This window comes from Octopus sinensis, linkage group LG7 (genome assembly GCF_006345805.1).
Source record: "Octopus sinensis linkage group LG7, ASM634580v1, whole genome shotgun sequence".
Taxonomy (NCBI): Eukaryota; Metazoa; Mollusca; class Cephalopoda; order Octopoda; family Octopodidae; genus Octopus; species Octopus sinensis.
This window is the reverse complement of record NC_043003.1, coordinates 29976280-29991430: the sequence shown is the minus strand read 5'-3', so window position 1 is coordinate 29991430 and position 15151 is coordinate 29976280. Positions and strand designations below refer to the sequence as shown.

The window sequence follows — 15151 nt, the reverse complement described above, 5'->3', positions numbered from 1 at the left end:
AAGGAATCAATAACAAATATTCTTCAGTACAAAATTCCAGACTATAAACAGAGTCACCAATTTGATTATTCCATAATCTTTAGCATTTGTTGAAGCATCTTAAGTGAGTAATTATCTTTTTGATGTCACCAGATATCTTGAAATAAAGACAGTATATGAGACATATATAAAACAAAGTAATTATGCTACAACCAACCTATCCTGAAGTGTTTCTTCATAGCTAAGAAATCCTCAGACTTTGACAAATGACACTATGTATTGTGAAAGAAAATATAAATTTTGAGATGCAGTGTTCTCTTTAGTTATGACAATATCAGAAATTTGAATAAGATTAGAAAGTATGGAAGGAGAAAATGTTGCAAAGTCAAGTTCATGGTGAAACAGTCTGACAGTAGTGATTTCTTTCCTGAGACAAAATGCAAAGAAGGTATCATATACCTGTGATATCTATGGGAAGACATTTGATCAAACTAGTGACTTCAATGTTCATAAATTACTTTATACACCTGCAGTGATTTATAACTGAAATTTGTGGAAAGCAGTTAGCTAAAAACAAGTATTTACCTGTATAGCTATACACAGAGATAACAGACCTTACCTGTGAAGACATTCAAACAATTGGCCACTCATTCAACATAAATTAATTCACACATGTTGAAAGTTGTATAACTGACAGATATACTGTAAAAGCTCTATTAGAAAAGTGATATCAGTATTAAATCTTTGTCTTTGAATAATATCTTAACTAATAAACTATAGGTAAGAAACTATAATTGTGAAACTTGTAAAGCATTTGCTCAATGTGGTCGTTTAACTACCCATAAATATACACACTTAGGTGAGAAATTATACCATTGTAATGTGGTAAATATCTCTCTAAATAATGAATTATCTGATCATAAAATATATACATTGGAGAGAAACCATATTGCTGCGAAATGTGTGATAAAGCATTTGTTCAATATGGTCATTTCTCTATCTATCTATCCGCTCAGTTGAAGTTGACTCTCGGTTACTCCATGGATCAGTGTCCTCCAGTCAGTTCTATCCTGGGCTGCTTCTTTCAGATTGGCTTTGTCCATTCCAGTATCACTCTTGATGGTGTCAAGCCAGCGGGTTCTTGGTCGGCCTCTTCCTCTCTTGCCACTGACCATTCTGAGCATTTAGCTGCTCATAAATATTACATATACAGGTGAGAAACCATGCTACTGTGTTATCTGAGGAAAGTCATTTCCTCTGAAACTTAATGTGTTTTTATATGCTTATTAGATGCGGGCGTTGTCCAATGAAAAGTCAATTTAAGACATTGAGTGTTTAAAAAAAACTCAACACGTTCATTAAATGTGTGACATCGACAATGTTTACATTATTAGAACTGATTCTAATTCAAAATTTCACTTTGTTTTACGCGTGTGGCAATTCAATTTTGCTTTGCGGTGACCAGGGCATACGGTGCCGATGAACAGAAATAACTCCGAAATATCGATACCCACCATTCTCATTTACCCATGAGGCTATTCGTCTTGCCTGGTTTGAGGTATTTAGTGATTTTAAACATATAATCAAAACATTAAGTATGAGAGTTGCTTCAAATTCAAAATTTAAAATTACACTTTTCGAGAGAAAAAGAAGAGTTATTCCCCATGGATTGATGTTGGCCATGTAAATAGTGTGTATAAATATTTTCCAAAGGCAGATTGTATGATGCGTGTGTTAGAATGATGCATGGTAGTGAGATATGAGCCCCAAAAATAGAGGAGATGAGGAAAATGAAATAGGCATGCTCCAGTGGCTGGGCAATGTAAGTATGCCTGAATGATAGTAGAAATCTGCTGAGAAAAAAATTGGGTTAAGAGGAGTCATGTGTCAGAAAGAAGACTGCACTGGTATGGACATGCAATGCATCTAGATGAAGACAGCTGTATAAAGAAGGGCTGAGTTCTGTAGATGGAGAAGATCCAAGGTGATATGGGACAAAGTGGCAAAGGCTGTGACCTTAAGACCCTAAACCTCACAGAAGAAACAACAAAGGACTGGGATGTCAGGTGGTATGAGAAGACTCATCCACTACAGCAAAACTGACTTCAGGAAGCAATTTATGTGTGTGTGTGTGCTTTTGTGAGCTAGAGTCCCACAGGCAGCTTTCACTTTTTCAATCCAAGGGGGTTTTTAACTCAATATTAACATACTATTATTTATAGCTTTATTTGCTTTGAGTTTGACTGTTCTAAAAATGATATACAAATTGTATGTGTGCATCACAAATGGGCATCTCACCCAACTTCCCCCTTCTTATAACTCCCCCATCATCTCTTCTACCACAGCTCTCCCCAGATACCACTTTATCTTTTTCTTGCTACCCTCGGAACCATTTCACTTGTCAGCCATTCTTCCTTTATTAATAGTTCTCTCTACCTACATGTTTCATTGATCAACACCTTGCCCATTCACCTCCCCCTCATTCCCTATGTACCTGGAACACCAAATTATCTCTCTCACCCTCTCCTATCCTGCAGCCAACCAGCTATATATCATCTCTCTCTCTTGTCCTACCCCACCCCACCAATCAAATTTAACATCTTTATTGTCCTCCTACTCTCATCTGATCCCTCTCCTTTTCCCAACTCATGTATCATTAGCTATCATCCACCCTTGTATCCATTACTTCCTGCATCCACCCTTCACAACCAACCTGATCTTTACAGCTATTGCCTATCTACTCTCCCTTCTCCCATTTCTTTTATCTTGCAAACCCCCACCCATTCACACTCTTAGTTTCTCTGTCCTCACTCAGTTGTCCATCAAAAGGACAAGATCCCAAAATTTACCCGGGTATTGTTATTCTGACTGCTGGGAGGAGATGATCTTTTAAAAAACGAGATTTGGAAATTTTTTTTAGAGATTTGACTGTTATTTCTAGCATAAGGAGATACCTAAATCCAGGCCTTCCTTATATCATGCGATTGTTAGAAAAGCATCAACGCATGCACATAGGAGTAAACGAGTTTAAAATCATCAGGAATATTGGGATCTTTTCGGTTTGACCAGCAGTTTTTTAAAATAATTTCCACGTAACTAAATACTTTTAAACTTCGTATACTGGTAGGATGTGTTTATAAAACATCTTTTTCTCTTGGCTTTATTGAGAAAATTCTATAATTTGTAAGATATTTGTTGTTGTTTTTCTTTAATTTCAACCAATCAATGACGTCTATTGAGGTGAAAACATTCTGTGCCGTATATGTCCCTCGTTTGAGAAACAGATTGGGTTTATTTACATTTCCGAAGAAAAAAGATACCCTTCCCCCACCCCTAACCCTAAAACAGATTGAAATGCGATAGATCGATACTAGGGTCATAATTATGGGTGACAATTTCATATGACACCGCTAGAAAAAACTGCAGTTCAAACCGAAAAGATCCCTAAATTATAATCTATGTATTTCTCTAGGTGAACTAAAAAAACTTTGGAGAAAGGAAAAAACGAAATAAAAAAAACGTCGGTGCGGGACATTGAAATTTTGAAATGCTATGTTTCTCGTGAGGCGTGGTGAATCGTAATCTCCGCTGTTGAAAATGTCGGAATCTGAAAATAAAATGAAAAAAACACGAAAAGGAGTGGATTGCGTGTTCGACATCTCCGCTGTAATTTTATTGCTATTTTTAGAAGCTGAACATAGAATAAAAAATAAATAAATGCGAAATTAATAAGTGAGAAGTGAATCTAGAGTAGCATCTGTTCTTCAACCGATTAGTTTGGTCTGTGTTCAACTGTATCGCTTAATATGTTCTGTGCAAGTTCATAAACGCCTCATGGAAAAGTGAACGTGTCTGTTATTGTCATCCTGTTCCTGTCTTTTGTCACTACTTCAGATTGAGAGAAAAGACATAACAAATCAGTAAGTTGACCTATTATCTGTTTCTAAGTGATTAAAGATGATGTAGGGTTTTCATGAAAATCTAACAGAGTTCGGGATGTTGGTGAGCTTTCCCGCTTATCAACATCACAGCAATGAATGGTGGCGGGAGGCTAATGTAGTTTCGCACCTCTCTTTGAAAAATGCATTTTTTTGAAAAAATCGCCAAATTTTTTTCGCAGTTTAACGTTTTAGATGTTGGAGATTACGAATATGCAAAAAAAATTTTTGGTTAATATAGGGCGTAACAAATATCAGAAAATCAAAAAAAAAATGTGTGTAATAGGTGTAAAACAACTTCCTATGAACGAATATGAAAAAAAAAATTCGCGCACGCGAAAGGGGGGTGGAGGAGAGGCCTCGGAAAATTCACATCGGGAAGTTCCGAAAGCGTCTGAGGGGCTGACCCGGGCACCAAAACAAAAAAAAAATAGTGTAATATGTGTAAAACAACTTGCTCTAAACGAATATGAAAAAAAAAATGCGCTCTCGAGAAAGAGGGGTGGGGGAGAGGCCTCGGAATATTTATATCGGGAATTTCCGAAAGCGTCTGAACCGGGCACAAAAACAAAAACAAAAACAGCGTAATAGGTGTAAAACAACTTGCTCTAAACGACTATCATGAAAAAAATGCGCGCTCGCGAAAGGGGGGTGGGGGAGAGGCTTCGGAAATTTCACATCTTCAGTCCACGGCCTTTAAACTAAGAAAAAATAGTGTAATTGGTGTAAAACTACTTGTTCTAAACGAGTATCAAGAACACACACTCACACATGAATCATAAACTCCGTATTTCGCAAAAAAAAAAAAAAGAGAAGAAATTCTGGAAAAAGTGAAGAAATGTTGGATCTCCGCCATGTGAATCAAAATACGTGTCAGAAACATCTTGAAATACTACAGAAATTATGTTACGAAAATGATAATGTATACATACCTCTTTGAGTGGTCCATCGATAATGATGATAAAGAAATGAGTTGGATTTGAACTCAGAATATTGACTAACACAACTACATACTACAAGACTCAAAATATTCAGCCAAGTCACCACCCTTTAACTAGCAATAATAATAACATCAATAACATAACAGCCAAAAGATTTATTTGTTCTGAAAATAACAATCATAGTAAATAAATATGGTCTTTAATATTCACATTCATGTGCACAGTTAAACACACTTACATACAAACAGTCACGCATGCATAATACAGAACGGAACACATAAATGAAGGATGCATTACTTAGTATATATTACATCTAGAGAATTTTGATTAATAAGTCAAATATGCAAATTATAAAGATAATTAATTGCTTTACTAAACAGTGTTGTAAAGGTGAAAAAATAAATTTGGGAAAAAAATACACGCCAAAACTAATTAATAAAGGATAATTAGGGAAGGATTGACACAAAATAATAATTTTTTCTGTCTCTTTTTTTCTGATAAATGCATCTTAATAAGTGAGAAGAATTGCATATATCTGAACTATTTCAAAGAAAAGCATAAATTTAATGTTTAAAATAGCTTTAACCAAGGAATGAGATCCAACATTTCTTCACTTTTTCCAGAATTTCTTCTCTTTATTATTTTTTTTTTGCGAAATACGGAGTTTATGATTCATGTGTGAGTGTGTGTTCTTGATACTCGTTTAGAACAAGTAGTTTTACACCAATTACACTACTTTTTCTTAGTTTAAAGGCCGTGGACTGAAGATGTGAAATTTCCGAAGCCTCTCCCCCACCCCCCTTTCGCGAGCGCGCATTTTTTTCATGATAGTCGTTTAGAGCAAGTTGTTTTACACCTATTACGCTGTTTTTGTTTTTGTTTTTGTGCCCGGTTCAGACGCTTTCGGAAATTCCCGATATAAATATTCCGAGGCCTCTCCCCCACCCCTCTTTCTCGAGAGCGCATTTTTTTTTTCATATTCGTTTAGAGCAAGTTGTTTTACACATATTACACTATTTTTTTTTTGTTTTGGTGCCCGGGTCAGCCCCTCAGACGCTTTCGGAACTTCCCGATGTGAATTTTCCGAGGCCTCTCCCCCACCCCCCTTTCGCGTGCGCGAATTTTTTTTTTCATATTCGTTCATAGGAAGTTGTTTTACACCTATTACACACATTTTTTTTTTGATTTTCTGATATTTGTTACGCCCTATATTAACCAAATTTTTTAACCACCACCACTCCCCCTCCCTTTTAAAATTTTGAACTTTTTCGAAATTTTTTTTTCGGAAATTCCTAATATGCAAGAAACCACGTTTTCAAAATTTTAAATTCACTAAGCATATAGATATGTGTATAAAGAGATAAATAGATGTGTCTTCCTAGGACCGTCACATTTAGTTGACAAATATATTTTATGTATAAATGGACAGGGATAATAAATAGATGAAAAAATTCAAAATTTAAAATTGAGGTAGGGGGTCAAATTTGAGTCCCTTATTAAACTTTTTAACATTAATTGTTAAACATTAATGTTTGTTTCTCATAAAATGGTGTATATTTAATTTACATTAAATTATTATTTACAATTATTTAAGGCAAATACAAGTAAAACAAATTCTTTCACTTTAACGTTTTTGTATTTAATTTCAATCTGCATATGTTCGTCAATTCGCTACAATCTGTTTAAAGTAAACAAAATCAACAATTTAAATTAAAGAGGTGGGGAGGTTAAAATTTTTTTGCATATTCGTAATCTCCGACTTCTAAAACGTAGAAATAAAAAAAAAAAAAAAATGCATTTTCCAAGAGGTGCGAAACTGCATATGAAAAATCCTCTACGGACTAGATCTCGTTATCGCATTTAAAATTGAAATTACCTATATAGGTGAAGTTTCTAAAATACCGTATGAAAAAACGGTTTAATCCTTAAGGCAAAAATAGTAATTACATGTAAATTACATAACCTATGATTTTGTAAAGTTAAAATTTCAGTAAGAACGTAATTTTCACCGTGTGCAGCACAATCTGGAACTTATATTTGCATATTTATTCTTAAAACGTCCAGGTAGGTTGAGACTCAAAATATGCGATTCGCTGTATAGATAATGTGTCATCCGAGAATAACTTTTTTCGACGACATTGTGTTCAACACACTTGGTTCATTGGCACATAGGATCTGTGTCTTGTCAAACAGAAGTGTCAGGACCTTTGAGTCTAAACCAGACATATATATTGTTTTACTTGAGGATGGTCGTATTCATGTTTCAACGCACAGTTTTGCATTAAGAACTTTGCAAAACAAATACATAAACGTGTGTGTATGCACACACACATATATATTCGGCAGGCTTCCACACAGTTTCCATCAGCCTGTGGTTCTAGTATAAGGCCCGAGGTGTTGTCTAGTGGAATTGAATTCAAAATCATATTGCTGCAAATTGAGTTTCTTAACTACTCAGCCATACCTGTGCCTATGTGTTTGAAAGAGTCTTTATTTTTTATTATTCTGAAGGATTAAAGGATAAAGTTGACTCCAGCAGAATTTGAACTAAGAATGTAAAAAACTATAATTAAATATCGAATGACAGTCTCCACTCACATCAACTTACCTCATACCTTGAGGATCCACCCAGACACCTCATCGCCATTATATTTTTTCTCTTCTGAACTCCACCTAATCATTCCCATTCACTCTTCTAAAATGTGAGCTATCATGTAGCTCTTCTACAGCAAGAAATCTGTTCTATTCTGACCTCCTTCTTCCATTCTTTAACCTCTCATCTCCTGGCATGAAACTGCTGCTCACTTCAGAGCTCATAAGCGTTACATACTGCAAAGGGACTTCACTTGTACTGGTGGCATGAAAACCATCCCAAAGCAGACACTGGAGCATGATGCAGTCTGTGGACCCATCAGATCCTGTCAAACTATCCAGCCTTTGTCAGCATGGAACATGGATGTTTAAATAATTATGATAATAATATTCCCAATCTACCACCTTTTCAGGATAATATGAAAAGGACAAAGCAGTAAGTTAGCAGAATCATAAGTATGCCAGGCAAAATGCTGAGCGGCATTTCATCCATCTTCACATCTGAGTTCAAATTCCACTGAGCTCAAGTTTGCCTTTCATCCTTTTGGGGTCGATAGAATAGTTGAATGCTGGGGTTAATGTAATCGACTTACCCTCTCTCTTTTCCTTGCTGTACTTGTGCCAAAATTTGAAATCAATACAAGAAGGTAATGAGGTTGATGAAATTATAAGCAATGCTCACAAACATGTTGCTTTCTCTCTCTGCCTTTTCTAAAACTTCTGTAAAATGGCTTTTATTCCTGGACCTGGCTAGGCTTATGCCACCTCTATACAAGTTCTCTCATCCCTCCTTTTCACATCACTCTTTTTGTATTCACTACACTCAGCCCTTTCCTAGAAAGTCAATCTTCTAGAATTCCTTCTTTTCTCATATATTTTCCATGGGTGTTGAATGTTCAAGAGAAACATTAATGGCATCAATTTCCCTTGTTTAGGAAAGCCTGTGAAGCCCACGGACACTTTGTTCTTCCAAGCTCTACAATTATGACAAAAAATTTGACTTCCTAAAGGAAGGACGATTCAAAAAAACATACAATAAATATTTTTTGCTTTTGATAATTTCTTGTCATAATCTTACAAATGATCTTTAACTCTGAAAAGAAGATGTTTCTTTGATCTTTGGAATAAGAATCTGTTGAAACTGCCCCTTAGTAGGAAGCATTTATCCAAATATTACTCTTTACCATTGCTTTTCTATATTGTTTATGCAATATATGGATCACTGAATATTCAATTTAGTACCAATCAAGCTAAAAGTATTTTCTTCCTGTCTGTTTGTCCTGTTAATGTCTCTGTTTTTAAAACTCAATGCTCTCATCTACATTTCCATATTTATTTCTATCTTTGTACCATTTTTTCCTGTTCTGTCTTTCAGTAACTCTTCTCTCCACTAAACATTTGTTTTTATGTTTGTCTTATATATCATTTCTTTAATTTAAGATACCTGGTAACCTCAAGAAGACAGTCATCTGAAAATCCTCAACAAACACTAAAGATTATGGAATAATCAAGGACATTGGTGACTGCACTTACAACCTGGACTTTCGTACTGAAGAATATATTTGTTTCTGATTCCATGGTGTGTTTTATTTGGATATCTGTTGATAATCAGAACTACTTTAAGAATCTTTTATTTGATGGTTTCTAACTAAAGAACAAACTAATTAATATCAAAGTAATTATGCTACAACCAACCTATCCTGAAGTGTTCCTTCATAGCTAAGAAATCCTCGGATTTTGACAAATGACACTATTTATTGTGAAAGAAAATATAAGTCTAATATCAGTTTTATCAAAAAAAAAAAAATTTTGAGATGGAGTGTTCTCTTTAGTTATGACAATATCAGAAATTTAAATTTATGTGAATAAGATTAGAACTTATGGAGGAGAAAATATTGCAACGTCAGGTTCATGGTGAAACACAGTCTGAAAGTAGTGATTTATTTCCTGAGACACAAGAAGATACAAAGAAGGTATCGTATACCTGTGATATCTGTGGGAAGACATTTGATCAAACTAGTGACTTCAATGTTCATAAATTACTTCATACACCTGCAGTGATTTATAACTGAAATTTGTGGAAAGCAGTTAGCTAAAGATAGGTATTTGTCTACTCATATGGTTATTCACAGGGATAACAAACCCTACCAATGTGGCATGTGTGAGATGACGTTCAAACAAAATAGGTTACCCATTCACACATGTTGTATAATTGGCAAATATGTGGTAAAAGCTTTACTAAAAAGATAACACTAACTTATCACAAATGTATACATACAGGTGGGAAGCCATACTTCTGTGATGATGATGATCATCATCCTTTAATGTCTGCTTTCCATTGCTAGCATGGGTTGGACGATTTGACTGAGGACTGGCGAACCAGGCTCCAGTCTTGATCTGGCAGAGTTTCTACAGCTGGATGCCCTTCCTAATGCCAACCACTCCGAAAGTGTAGAGGGTGCTTTTACTACACCTGCACGAGGGCCAGTCAGGTGGTACTGGCAACGGCCATGCACAAATGGTCTTTTTTTTACATGCCATCTGCACACGGGCACAAGTGCCAGTAAGTTGACACTGGTAACGATCACGCTCGAATGGTGCTTTTTACATGCCACCGGCATGGATGCCAGTTAGCCACTCTGGCAACGATCACACTCAGATGGTGCTCTTAGTGCTCTACTAGCACGAATGCCAGTCATCTAATTTGATTTCGATTTCACTTGCCTCAACAGGTCTTCGCAAGCAGTATCCAATGAAGGGAAGGTATGCATAAGTGGGCTGGTTACACCCCTGGCATAGGCCACAAGGATGTCTCTGGTAAATCATATACTCTAAAGGTTCGTTTAATTAGCCACATGCAGGTTCACACAGATGAGAAACCATACTATTGTGATATTTGTGGGAAATTATTCTCTCAGTTGAGCAGTTTAAATTGTCACAAACGAATCCATACACAAGAGAAACCATATTACTGTGATATTTGTGGTAAATCATTCTCTCGGATTGGTGGATTAACAAGTCACGAGTGTGTTCACACTGGAGAAAGACCATATTCTTGTAAAATTTGTGGTAAAGCATTTTCTCACAGCAGTCATTTAACTCATCGCAGATATATTCATACAGGTGAGAAACTATATCACTGTGATATCTGTGGTAAAAACATCTCTTGGAGTGGTCACAAAGGTTTGCATAAAAGAGACAATATCATTGTAATATTTGTGGCAAAAGTTTTTCTTGAAATTGTCACATATGATTACACATAGGTGAAAAACCTTATCATTGTGAAGTATGTAGTGAAGCATTTTGTTGGAAAGGTGATATAGCCATTCACATGCAAATGCATACAGCTGAAAAACCATACCACTGTGATATCTGTGGCAAGTCCTTCTCTCAGAATTGTATTTTAACTAATCATAGATATACACACACTGGTGAAAGACCATATCATTGTGGTAAACATTCACTCAGTATGGTCATTTAGCTACTCACACAAGTGAGAAACCATATCACTTTGATATCTCTCCGTCCAACCCATGCTAGCATGGAAAACGGGCGTTAAATGATGATGATCTGTGGTAAATCATTTACTCAAAAAAGTAGCTTAAAAAGTTACATAAAGTTGCACAGTAAACAAAAAAATGAAAGAGTAATCCTTAGAGAAATTCAAAATGGATGTTTTTGGGGTTTTTTTGCGCAATAAAATACTTAAGCCACTATAGAAAAAGGTTTGTGTAGAAGACTTAGATTTCTAATAAAAAGAATTATTGGAAAATGGATTTAGATGTATTTTCTTTTTTTTTAATTCTTGTTCAGCATATACGATATTTCTAATTATTTATTAAAACTATTTTCATTTCTTCCTGCAATAATTAACATGCCAAATCAGACATTTCTAATCTGAAACCTGTTGATGTAGATTTTGATACTGAGAAGCCAATCAATATTGTATTACGTGCTATACGGATAAACATCATTACAATGTATATGATGATAGCCATCATGCATTCAGCCTGATTGTTCTGATTTACTTTTATCCTTACATGTGCATAGATATGACCTTTCAGTCATGCATCCATCATTCAAAATGAATCAAAAAATGAAATGATAGTGAGACATCTATATGTCATTAGACTTAAGTAATAAAAGCTTGCACAACACTATTGCTACTCTATAGGTCCTTAGTAGGGTCCAGTGACAAGCATTACAAGATGACTAGTACTATTTTGACCACAGGTTTTATGTCATGCATGCATATGTACATACATAAATACATATATGCAATGTATATTTTTGCATGTATGCTAATGGATGGCAGTATGTGATGCTGGAAAAAACATGACCACCCATGCAAACATGATAAAATATACATTAAAAGTTGAGGTAGTTTTGGATTATATATTACCTAAAACTATGCTTTTCCCCTATTTTGCACCCGTTGAATCTCCACATACTGTTCTTCTTTCTTATCTGACACCCTCACATCTCTCTGTTCTCTTTCCCTTATTCACTGTTCCTTGCCATTCATGAATAAGAAAAGCAGTAACTTTACTCATACTCAATTGCCACTTTTACCACCATCTCTGTCTTTCTGCTCCTCCTTTTATCAAGTTGCTTGAGTAATGAGGGATTGATTGCTTTAGCTCTTAACATCTTATACACTCCTACACATATTGCTAGCAAATTGCTCTCTCTATCTCAGGTCATCCATCAGTTGATATTTGTTGCTCTCTTACTAGCTGATAATACCTTCTTGTGTTGCTTTCATTGAAATCTATTGCGTACATCTCTCTCATCAGCATCTGGTGCTTCCCTCTTATCACAATGCTTAATTAATGATGGATTGCATCAGATCTTATATGCCTCACTCCCCCAGTTTCCACTCCCTATTTCTCAGGTTTCCATTGCCAGCTTGAATACTTTATCAACCATGCCTTCTCTTACCAACTAACATTACCATTCTATATTGTTAGTCTCCACTCCCTCTCTCTCCTCAGATCATTCATTATTGTCATCCATCATACTCTCACCACTGACTATTTTATGATTATCCATCATTTATTCTCTCCCATTATTCTCCATTACTACTGCCTCATTCCCCTCTGCTATTACTGCCTCTTTCATTATTCTTTCTTGCAATGTGTCTCCTTTTCTCTCAATCACACTGTCACTTCAGTCACCCTGCCTTCTTTATTTTCTCACTATAACAATGGCCAAGAAGATCCTTAAAAAAAGGTGGACCAGAGCCATATGGACCCCACAAAAACTATGATCAGTGAGAAAAATGGTATCACATAAAGTGGATGTGAGTACCAAAGTTAGACTAAAGGGCCACATGTTCAAGTTCAATAACAAAATATACACCCAAGGAGAGGGTGTAGCCTTTGGTGTCAGGGTCGCTGGCAATGTAGCTAAATTCTTTATGGTATGGTGTCATAGAAGCCTCACTACGTAGCTGAGAGCTCCATAGCCTTAACCATGTATTCCCACTATGTTGATAATATCAGCATAGTAGCAAAAGCACCTCTACAAGAAGCTAGCACCATGGAAAGCATCCAGCAAATAGCTAACTCCATCCACCAAAGTATTAAGGTAACAGTAGATTACACTTGTAAGCACCCCAACTACAAACTACCTAATTTAGACACTGAACAGATTCCATTACATGCCAGGGGAAGAAACTAGTAGTTGATAGCTTCTGCTACCTAGGTGACCAAGTCTATAGTGGGGGTCGATGCTCAGAGAGTGTTACCACTAGAATAAGAATAGCTTGGGCAAAGTTCAGAAAGCTTCTACCCCAACTGGTGACAAAAGGCCTCTCACTCAGAGTGAAAGGTAAATTGTACGATGCATGTGTGCCAACTGCCATGCTTCATGGCAGTGAAACATGGGCCATGACTGCTGAAGATGTGTAGGCTCGAAAGAAATGAAGCTAGCGTGATCTGGATGTGATATTTGTGTTGGTATAGTCATGTACTACGGATGGATGAGGAGAGCTATGTGAAGAAGTGCCACTCCCAAACAGTGAAAGGAATCCAGGGTAGAAGGAGACACATGAAGACATAGGATGAGGTGGTGAAGTATGACCTTCAAACATTTGGCCTCACAGGCAATGACGGAAGACTGAGACTTTTGGAGATATGCTGTGACCGAGAAGACCCAGCAAATAAAGTGAGTTCACAGCTGTAACCTACACCAGTGATGCATAACCAGCCCACTAAAAAATTACCTTGGATTGTAGGGCAACATGCTGTGCTTGAGGAGACCTTTTGAGTCAAGTATATCAAAATAAAGAGGTCAAATCCTGTACACTATAGATCTCTATTGCAAGCAGACCTGGACACAATGCAGCAGTGGATCATGGACTGGCTGTGGACAAATGTACCACCATGCATTTTGGGAGAAGAAACCCAGTGTCCACCTACTCCCTCCACAACACTAGTCTCAAAAAGTCTTCATGTGACCTGGTGTTATTGTCGACAGTGATTTGCGTTGGACAAAACACATCGCTAAAATTGTCAAGAAAGCTGCGGGTGTCTTGGCATCACTCACCAAATCCTTTGTGAGCCGCTCTGCGGCTTTATATAGCTATGGTAAGACCTCACTTGGAATTTGCATCACCGGTCTGGAACCCCTATCTTGCCCAGGATATCAATCGTCTGGAGGCTGTTCAGCGACGTGCAGCCAAAAGAATACCCTCCATCAGGCATTTGCCATATCCTGAACGCCTTACTTCCCTGGGCATGGACACATTGAAACTCCGACGTCTGGCAGCTGACTTGGCATACACCCATAAAATTATCAACCATCGTACAAACAGTGACTCTGAGTGCCTTTTCAAACTCCACCCATCTAACACCCGTGGACATATTTACAAAGTAAGAAAACAGCACAGCTCCCATGACTTCAGGAAACATTTTTTCACGCTGAGAGTTGCTGAAGCATGGAACAAGCTGCCGGCATCAGTTGTTAGTTGTTGGAGCACTGCATCCTTCAAAACTTCCATGCTTCCTGAGATTCGCCAACACTACACTTGATTTTCTCCCCTCCATACACACACAGGCATGTATCTGACTCATACATTCCAGACATTTTTACATTACTGCATGTACTTTATATGCACTTTCTGACAAGTTGTGGTGCACCTGAGCACTGTATACAATAATTTCATTATTATTATTATTATTAAAATCAAAATCAAATGGAAATTGTAGTTTGTGGTCCCTGTGCTGGTGACATGTAAAAAGCACCTGGACACAATGCAGCAGTGGATCATGGACTGGCTGTGGACAAATGTACCACCATGCATTTTGGGAGAAGAAACCCAGTGTCCACCTACTCCCTCCACAACACTAGTCTCAAAAAGTCTTCATGTGACCTGGTGTTATTGTCGACAGTGATTTGCGTTGGACAAAACACACTATCTGAACATAGCCAATGCCAGTGCCGCCTTGACTGGCTCCCGTGCCAGTGACATGTAAAAAGCACCATCCAATCATGATCGATACCAACCCCCTCTGGCCCCTGTGCTAGTGGTATGTAAAAGAAGCACACCCTACACTTGGAGTGGTTTGTGTTAGGAAGGGCATCCAGCTGTAGAAACACTGCCAGATAAGATTAGAGCCTGGTGCAGCCTCCTGACTTTCCAGACCCCAGTTGAACCATTCAAAGGACATTAAATGATGATCATGATATAGGTGCGTA

General features: G+C 37.0%; 1 protein-coding gene and 1 long non-coding RNA gene across 2 annotated transcripts; both read left to right on the top strand.

Annotated features, from left to right (window-relative positions):
* Window positions 1-3495: 3495 nt before the first annotated feature.
* On the top strand, window positions 3496-9295 carry LOC115213892. Its single transcript, XR_003881874.2, has 2 exons — window positions 3496-3899; window positions 8891-9295. It is a non-coding gene; the product is annotated as an uncharacterized LOC115213892 (long non-coding RNA).
* Window positions 9296-9330: 35 nt separating this feature from the next.
* LOC115214362 (zinc finger protein 239-like) lies at window positions 9331-10931 on the top strand. Its single transcript, XM_029783557.1, has 3 exons — window positions 9331-9507; window positions 10288-10573; window positions 10714-10931. Exons 1-3 carry the CDS (start codon window positions 9331-9333, stop codon window positions 10929-10931), a joined length of 681 nt encoding a protein of 226 aa, XP_029639417.1.
* Window positions 10932-15151: the final 4220 nt, after the last annotated feature.